This window comes from Limulus polyphemus, unplaced genomic scaffold (genome assembly GCF_000517525.1).
Source record: "Limulus polyphemus unplaced genomic scaffold, Limulus_polyphemus-2.1.2 Scaffold74, whole genome shotgun sequence".
Classification (NCBI taxonomy): domain Eukaryota; kingdom Metazoa; phylum Arthropoda; class Merostomata; order Xiphosura; family Limulidae; genus Limulus; species Limulus polyphemus.
Window position 1 is genome coordinate 249,817 of NW_013665684.1, and position 10,217 is coordinate 260,033.

General features: G+C 33.0%; 1 protein-coding gene across 1 annotated transcript in view; it reads left to right on the plus strand.

Moving 5' to 3' along the window:
• Positions 1-4,284, plus strand: part of LOC111087673 — a 12,426-nt gene extending 8,142 nt beyond the window's left edge. The window contains exons 3-5 of the mRNA XM_022395127.1: positions 1,902-2,110; positions 3,334-3,560; positions 3,944-4,284. Coding sequence (XP_022250835.1) covers positions 1,902-2,110; positions 3,334-3,560; positions 3,944-4,100 — 593 coding nt within the window. The 3' untranslated portion in view covers positions 4,101-4,284. The remainder of the gene's footprint in view (positions 1-1,901; positions 2,111-3,333; positions 3,561-3,943) is intronic.
• Positions 4,285-10,217: the final 5,933 nt, after the last annotated feature.

Below are 10,217 nucleotides of genomic sequence, written 5' to 3' on the forward strand. Positions count from 1 at the left end.
GAAGATGGAGCACAATGGCACACTGCTAGAAACACCCAAAAGTGATAGGAAGAAAATGGTATCCAGAAGTTGCCCTGGCCGAGCCCATCTCCTAACATGAACCCCATCGAAAACCTTTGGGCCGCACTCGACCGGCAAGTCAAGAAACAACCAAAAAACCAACTTCGAAGAGCGATCTACTCCAAGTTTTGAAGCAAGAGTGGGCGAAAATCCCACAATCTAAAATTGACGAGATGATTCTCACGATCCCCCAAAGAATCAACGAACTCCACGAAGCGAAAGGAAGATCTACTAAATATTAATTAAATTATAAATATATCAATTCATGTGAATATGACTGAAAAATTTCATTTTTTCTGAAAAGGTGGTGTCTATTTACTTGTGACCACGCTGTGTATATCCAGACTGGATTTGAAAAACAGTTGAAGTAAATTCTTTTTATCAACATAAAAATATAGTATATCATACAACAAGAGGGAATCTTCAATAGCCACGACACTTGAATTTTTTTATGCAGGATTAGAGTAAATTAATCTGTGAGACCTTTTTCCCCTTTTTTATTAGCTATATTTTTGTGCAGCAGCAATACCAAGCGGGGGGCGCGCGTATACCCAATTCGATTTTATTACTCATCAGGATCTCTACCAGCCTACCCTCAAACTGAAATCCTTTAAGCAGGATTAGAATAAATAAATCTATGAGACCTTGGGCGTGGTCAAATCAGTCGAAATGGTTTGACCTCCTGAGTCGAAAACTGTAATTAGATCTCAAATCGGTCAAGAGCTCAACGTTTGTACTTGAAAAACAACAATGACAACAACAAAAAAGACTCAGAGCCGTTCTATGAGCCGTTATACCGCGGCTAAAAATAAGTTTTTCATATAAATAAACATCAAGTTTTACTGCTCCAATTGTTTGTAAAGATATATTCATTGAAACGCGGAGTTTATGCACTGAGTGGCTTGTTTCACACCCACATAACGATTCACTTTCACAGATTTTGTTTTTTCACTTATAATTTAATTTAGCATAATCCTAAGTAACCCGTTCAGCGGAATTCACTTACGAGAAAAATATGTACTCGATTAGAATCTGTTGATAGGCAAAGTATGTAAAGCCTGTTTCAAACTACACGTTCTATTTAATCGTCAAGACATTCTCTACTGAACCTGATGATGACAAAACCTTGTCGAAACGTTGTACATTTGCTGTTATGTTAAACTTATATTAAAGTTTTTCTTCATTACCCATTCAAGCCGTCTCCAGCCATTATAAGGCTATATGTGTCGTTTTTGTTGTCAGTTGATATTTTAATAATAATTTGATGCCTAAAACTTACTTAACATACAACAATTTACCAAGTTTAAGCATTAGCTTCCTTTCTGAATGAGATGGTTATCTTCTCTCTCTTGGCCAGATATAATTATGTAGTAATGCGTATGGTTGTACGTCACAACAACAGTAAATTAAGTCACATAATTTCTTGATGACCCAGTACATGCTTCCGTTGTGAAGAATATATAACTATATTTCAATTATGCTACGTTTGTGTATGCCACTGCCAACAAGACTTTTCGTTTGTAGGGCTATCTGTGCTCTGACCACAACGTGTATCGAAACCCGGTTTCTAGCGTTGTAAATCCATAGATATATCGCTTTGCCACTGGGGGGGGGGGGATTACAACACACACACTCTTAGTTGAATTGACACACACACACACACACACATATATATATATATAATTCGTTTGTGAGACGACAAGTCTTATGCAGAGCGTGACATTTAGTGGTAATATGTGTACGTGCTATTGCATCACAATAACATCTCTCATTACTATTTGTTTGATGAAATATATATATACTTCTAGAGTAAAATCGTAAGGTTTAATTTTATTTTGTAGCTTATACAGACGACATTATCCACGAACTCCAGCAACATCCCAACATTGACTTAACCTCAACCCAGGAGGCACTGCTGAAGGAACGGTTGAGCGGCCTTCACGATCACATACATAACCACCCAGCACTTCATCAAAATCGACTTTGGGTGGGACAAAAAAAACCGACTTTTGCACCCGACAACAACTATTTTAAGAACTTTGAAATTGAGGTAATTATGAACAGATATCGTCTTGACATAGCATTGTTACAAATTGGTCGAAGAAATGTAGACATTTGCTGTACATTCAAACGTAAAAAAAAGTATTTTAAGATTCTCAGAAAAATATTTTTGTGGTTTACTTCGCGTACTTTTACAGTAATGAAACTATGATCAGATTTCTTATATTAATTACGTTATTAATTAACAAACTGCAGTGTATTTAGGTTGGTTGTCGTTTAAAGTATTACGAATATAAAACTTATTTACAGAATTTTTTTCAGCGTATATAATATTGTTATTTTCTCATATAAATCTCTGTTACTCCAGTGGCCCATCCGTAAGTGTGAGGGCTTATAACGTTAAAATTCGGGGTTCAATTTTCGCGGTACACTCAGCGTAGATAACCCATTGAGCAGCTTTGCTCTAAAACAAACAGATTACGTGTCATGTAAAGGATAAATGGGCTGCGTGATATTTTATGGGTTTTAGCACCCTCTAATGGTAACCTTGTATTTACAAAAGTCATACAATGTTATGTGAAATCCGTAATTTAATAATCAACAGAATCTATATAGATTTCTGTGTAGAAAAAGGCAGCTAGTAACAGTATGAATAATTTCCAACATTAATATTCTACACAAGTTTGAATGGTGCATTTTCCAAGTTTTCGAAAAAAAAAAAAGGATTCAAACAGTGAGAAATAAGGAAGATCCACATATGTAGGTGTGTAACTTGCGTAAAAATGTATCGTTTCTTCACGAGAAAAAAAACTAATTTTTCTGGTCTAAGTCGATTTATTAACACGTTAAAAATGTTATTACACCTAATGTCAAAGGTAGATTTTCAAGTCACTTAGATAACTGATGGTAAACCCTTGTTCCTCGTTGTATATATATTTAGGGTAAGTATTGTTTTCTTCTACGATGTGGAATGTTTAAAAAGTGCTGTCGTTTAACTTTATTTGAACGGAAAGTTACTTTGGTGCTGTTCTTTAACCTTATTTAAAAGGGAAGTCTGTTTGGTGCTGTTGTTTAACTTTATTTAAAAGGGAAGTCTCTTTGGTGCTATCCTTTAACCTTATTTAAAAGGGAAGTCTGTTTGGTGCTGTTGTTTAACTTTATTTAAAAGGGAAGTCTCTTTGCTCCTAGTTTTTTAAACTAGAATTTCACTGTAATATATATAATAAAGATGTAGAACAAGCAAATTGAAACGCCATTTCAACATTTCTGCAGCTGGGCCGACCAGAAACGAAGCATTCAGAACATCAGAAGTTCAAGAGGGAGTCCTTTTATCCATCAGAAGAAATCTGTACCACCGAAACCACCTGGTTGAAAATTAATTTCACCATTGATCTTTACAATAAGCCTGTAGAGATTATTCAACAAGATTACTTTGGGCAGTATGTTTTCTCCTTCAGGTGTTTAACGTTACATAAACCATGTCGTGGAATAACAACAATGTAAGTGCTGCCATCTCGTAGTTACATTTATCAAATTATATAAAGTTGACTCAATCTCTCACGTTATCTTGTTTATTTTATTGTGGTCTATATACTCTTCATTATACATGTTATCTAAGTATAATGAATGAGCAGATATTATTATAATTATGAAGATGCATACTCTTATATCACTATAACTAATACACTTTAAATTTTTTATATGATACTGATTGTAATGTTTATATAGATTACTCCATCTCTAATTTTAAGTGTAACATTTAGACTGAGTATTGACTGTTAAGTTTTGGTTCTGTGTATCTATACATCCAACCGGTAATTCTATAAATGTGATGCAAAGATAAATGTCAGTTTAGTCCGTATTTTTGCACATGTTTTTCCAGGTATGAAAGTGAGTGCATCGAGAGGCTTGGATGGGTATATATGTATTATCGACGCCGTGGAGAAAAAGCACAGTGGGGACCTGTTGCTGTTCCGAGTCACTGTGTGTGTATTATAACACCAAGGTTCTTTCCTGATTTGAGAGCTGGTACTCAGTAAGCAATCAGACCTTAAGATATTGATGTAGTCATGATTTCTCTGTCTCCTCAGCACTTACTGTCCGCCAGCTTTTACTTATACAGTGTCATTGCACATTATAAGAAACTTCTAGTAGAGTCAGTTAAAGGTAAAGCATGAATTTGGGCGTTCAAGCTAAGCAAATACTATATAGAAATTATTTATTTATTCTAATTTAATCATCTATCCTTTAAAGTGTCACTCAAACTGCTTCTGGACGTTTAGTCTTCAAAAGCGTTTCCTATTTTTTTATATTTATAATCGTGATAAAATGTTCATATTTAGTGTCGAATACTCTAAATAGATGGCACTGTATGTCATAGGCTGCTCTAAAATAGAATAATGTCAAATAGAAAATTTTGTAACTAGTATAACCATTAAAAATGCATTTTATCTCTAACGCTTTGCTAATTATTTTATTCTTTATTCTTTTCCGTTCCTAACAATGAATTAAAACAATACTAAGATTTCAATCCCTAAATACAAGGCCAAAAACATATAGTATTAGCTGATATGACTTAGCAAAGTGAATAAAAATATCAAAATCACCAACTCGTTTTCAGAAAACGTGTTCGAAAAACTGGGATTATACTATCCTAAAATTTTCACACCGTACAAGTAGAAAAACTATTTTAAAAAGTTTAGATATTGACTGATGCCGGACGGTATAACAGAAATATATTACCTTACTTTAGTAAGCAAACATGAAGAGAATGGAGGTGGTATATTGAGACCAAGTAGAAAACTTTTATGATAAATTGTGAAAATCTTAAGCTGATTAAAGATAACAGGATTTAAGATCTTTATTTGGCTTTATCGCCGGACAAAGACTTAGAAAAACAATAATCTCTAGTCTTTAAGATTAACCAGCTATTGGATAAACTATTGACTTTTTCATTTTATTTTTTAAATAAATTTACTTTTCTTATAGTTATCATTAAATAGGATGACAGGCAAGATCAGTGACGAAAAGTGAATATCAGAGTCAATATTAAAGTGGTATTTCATTGAAATACATAAAAAATACCGGTTTATGGGGATTAGAAAAAGAAACAAAATGGAATATCTATATTTTGTTCAGTGTGTTAGCTGTTGTATTATGTTACATATTACAATTTCAAATAGTCTGAAACCGAACTAAATGATAATATAAATTTAGTAGTCAAGTATATCCAATTTATGATATTTGTCAAGAAATTTGATACACACAGTTTTCTTTTTTTTAATACAAATATATTTTAATACACAAATAATAATACAATTTACAATAACAGTTATTACAAGTTATGATTTGTATACAAAAGTTTTACAAACTTACAGGCAGTATAAACTCTTTTTTTCTAGTCTGGAACTTCCTTGCTGTCTTAACGAGGGTTCACAATGAGCGAGTTAATTTCGAGTTGACGTGGGTACAATTCACTTAAGAGGGAGCCGATTATATGTCGAGTTTCTTTTACCACTGAAGTTATATAATATCTTTATAAAAGTACTAATGTCCGATGTGAATCCACTGAACTTAAATGATTTGTAATGGTCGAAATTTATATATGTTCCTGGTCAAATATCTGAAGTGTCCCGATTAATAAGCGTTATAACAATCACAGTTATAGCTTCCGAAGTTTACAGCACGCCAACAATAGCAAAACAGTAATATATATACTGTTTTTTGGCGCGTCGCGTTGGTTATATTTATAGGCGTGTGGAGAGTTTCTCGAAAATTCAGATTACGTAACAATACAAAACTACACTGTGGTTTACGTACACACACATATATTGTTGATTCTTACACTCGAGAATCTTCTACAACTTTAAAAAATCAGCGGGAGTTTCGCAATACATATTTAACTGTATAATTTATGTACATTTCTAAATATAAGTTAAATTTAAACAAACATCGATATTAAAATATATAAAAAATAATTTCGTCACAATAAAAAAAATCACTTTTCATATACAAATAAGATCATTATGAAAAGTCATTATAGCATGCCTGAGTACTTTAAATGGAAGAAAATTTCATGTAAATTATGATTCTATTTTAATATTTTGACATTTTTACGGTATTATTTCTGAAAACAAAAACGTTAGAACTTCCTCGTAATTTCTCCATATTGCTAACTCCATAGTTTGAGTGTTCAAACAATTCTTTAACAGAAAAACACCTTCATATAGCATTTAATACCATATTAAAATACAAGGATTAGAGGTCAAGAAAATTGTGTGAGCATAATTAGGTAAATTTGAGAATGTAATATGATAGATGAATTTAGACTATTAAGACGTGTTTTCATACATGTGTCTTTGTTTTATTTTTGTTATATATTCTATAATATATGAATGAACGCAGTGGTTGGTGGGCATGCCTTGCCTTTGTAAAACCAGAGCAGCACCTACCGAGAAAATCGATAACTATTCTTTGGCTTAGCTCTGTACCTCTAGTCCCCCAGTCAACACTATTCTAAAGCAATCTGTACCAAGGTTTCATGTTTAAAAGTTGATTTTGCTGTAAGACTGAGGAAAATGGAACTCTTAAAAGAATTATTTTCCTATCGTGTCTGATTAATAGTCGGAATGTTGTTGACCCTCGTTTTCACTCAATCTGGTAAATTCACATCCTATGTTAATATATAAAGGCTTTTAAGTTTGTCAGTTCTCAGTAAACTTTCCGTGTGCTCGTGGGAAGAACATTTAAAAGACGTAAAGAGCAGCAGTAATCAATGTTCTGACTAACTGATGTATAAAACATTACGACTTTAAATATTTTTTTTTGTTCGTCGTTTAAGCACAAAGCTACATCAAGGGTATCGAAACCAGGTTTCTAGCGTTGTACGTCCGCAGATATGCCACTGTGCCACTGGGGCATGGTGGCTTTACATAAAGCTAATTCAGCGTGCTCAACACGTTGGGACATACGGCACTTTTTTTTTAATGTTTCAGTAACAGGTGAATGAACATCTTTTGCTTTATTGAAGAAGTTAAAATTATATTATATTGGTGAGATTATGGACTATAAAAATTCAAGCTATAAACTCAGAATTATTAACACCACTTCATGCTATATAAAACATAAAATAAGTTTCACTCTGTGTTTACTTTCTGTTTCTGTATAATATGTTACTCAAGGGGGAGGGAGAGCTGGTTATGGGGTTTGCGGACCTGGAATGTGAATACGAATTTTTATGGTTCGTGTTCTGTTGCCAGCAAAAACGCGCTCCACATTTAATAGCCATAAGTCCGTTAAAGGTCTACTGTCAGATTCCTCTTTTAAGTCAGACAGGAGTAGCCCAAGAATTGTTGGTGAGTGTTGATAACCTTCCTTCTATTCTATCAGTTTAAAATTGTGGACAGATATATGCAGATAATTCTTTCTGTAGTGAAAATCTTAAAGAGACCAACAAAGGTATCATTCAAGGTATTAAATAAGAGTAAAATTGCAATTTTCAATATCCAATCGCCATTTACTTTTCAAACTCTAATCATCTTAAATACAAAGAATATTCAAATAAAGAGTTAAACAAAATACCCAAAACTGATATAACTGTTCTTTAAAATACTCATTTTTTAATAGAAAAAGAAACAAACCACCTCTCTAAAGATTCACTACTAAAGTACATGTAGTATTTATTATGAATATTTAATATAAGAAAATAGATCAATAAAGTAATATTAGGTGCCCTATTATCTTACAGGTTCACTTGTAAAATATTTTCAGGTCCATAACCTTAATACTTTATGCTTTGGTCATTATGCTGTTTTACAACGTCATTGTGTAAAAAAAAAACCTGCTAATGAAAAATTTCAAAATCTACAATAGCTTTAATTAAAAACGAAGGTTGAAAGTAAATTAAACATCTAAATTTAATATGTGACATCATTTCATGTATTAATATGAGGAAGTGTCAAGTATTCAGGGGTGTATGATCCACACAATTATATCCGCTAGTTGACAGCACTGGTGATCATGTTTGTAATGGATACTGTTCTGTTTTTGCAACTTCGGTTTTAAAGAACTCTCACCAGTCTAAATGTTCTAAGGTAGCGCCGTCAGATTTACAAAAAATTATAGAATACAACACCTGGCTGATATTTTCGAACTAGGTGAGTAGACCTGTCATGTATATCATCAACAAATTTTATGAGTAGGCCGCAATTCTCATAAATATATATTTATCATCACATTTAGGGTGAAAAAAAATTGTTTTTCTTCAATTAGGTTTGGTTCGCTCTTCATGTATATGTTGCTATTGAAAATGTAGTCTAGTATTCAACAGTTTTAAACTTGGTATGTAAATACTCTTGTACGAATATTATGATTTTAATTATTAAGCCTCTTTACAAGTATACACGATGCTCAAACACATACATCTATTACCATATATTTCGTAATGTCTTTATGTGAGTTTGGGACTCTCAGGCTGTGTTGTTTCTATTACAAGATTCAGTTGATAATAAAAAAAAGAAACTTTTGTTAATGTTTTTGATATTCTGACATTATGAATTGACTTCAAAACGTTCGAAAAATAATTCCATTTTATTAAGCAAACATGAAACAAAGAGTACAAGAGTACTATTAGCATTTAACGGATCTGATTTTTGCAATATTTACAAGATATGACGAAATCTGGACCCACTCCAATTGAAGAACTTGAATGAAGGTATCCAGAGATGTTTACTGTCTGGATGAACAAAACATGGTCGATAGAGCTAATATCTGGCTATTGGCTCTGGCCACGGGAGGTTGGTAATGTTTCAACCTTCTATTCAACGTTCTGGGATTCGGGTTGAATATGTAGCAGCCTCATCATAAAAACACTGTCTTGTATAATAAGTTGGAAACTGGCATAGATAGGTAGAAGACCTTGCTCTAAAACTGTAATGTATCGAGCAATATTGAACTGTTCCTTCGCATACCACCACCACCTGTGATTGTCCAGCTGCTCAAATGGCACCCCACACCATAACTGAAATACCAGGCGCGTCCACTATTCGAAAAATGCATAAATCAAGACTCGTCTCAAAAGGCAGGAAGGAAGTTGAAATACCAACTGCTGACGTCACAACTTACTTCCCGGAGTGCGGAGTGGTTTCCTTCAAGCGACTCTGCACTTGAATCTCATGTTATAAAGAGAATCTCTGATGATATTGGAGCACACTTGCATCTGTCGTGCAACAATAGTGGCAATTGAACGTGGATCATTCTTCACACTTCTTTGAAATTCCCTGAAATATCTTGCTTTGTAGCCATAAAAATGCAAAGTGGTTAGTTTAGATCAAAATTATTAAAAGAGAAAAAATGAAGATACACTTTTATCATTCACATTCGCGCCCTTACGCCATTGTATTTATGCCCGAGGTCACGTGAACAATAGTTATATACAATTCACTCTGATGGCAACACGTCGTAACTGACGATATGCATAGGTAGTCGTCTTACTGATGGGTACTATCTTACTTTACTCTCCCTGTTGGACAAAATTTGCCTTTACATACTGTGGTACATTTCGTTTATATATTTTATAAATAACAACGTCAGTCTTCAAATCTGTTATCTACTAAAGGTTACTGCTAATCTACATAGTTCATCAAATAGTCCCTTGTTGAGTTGATCAGTTATTTTTATTGACTTTCATTTGTAATTATGTATACAGAGATGGTAGTTATATTCGTTGTGTTCATTAACATTTATACAGAATGTATTATAAATTCATGGGTCAGATCACAACTAAAAAATCTATTATTTAAGTTTAACAGCTCAATATGAATTACATAACATTGCTGACATAGTTTATGTCAAATAATTTTAACGTTGTGCATCAGTTTCAGAGTTCATGTTAAACTTTATTTGCATGAAAAAATATTTTGGTTTAGCTTGCAAATACGATCATGTAATATTATCTAATCTAAAAACGACAAATTTACATTCAGTATCAACTCTTATATCACGTTTCATGACATACATATAAATATATATATATATGATCATTAAGAATGAAGCTTAGCCTAACTGGTGACGAACAAATTGTGTGTGTAATGATTGTGAAATTCATCTCAAAGCTCAGAAAAACAAGTTCTTTGGTTCTTTCACTACGGAAAATATTT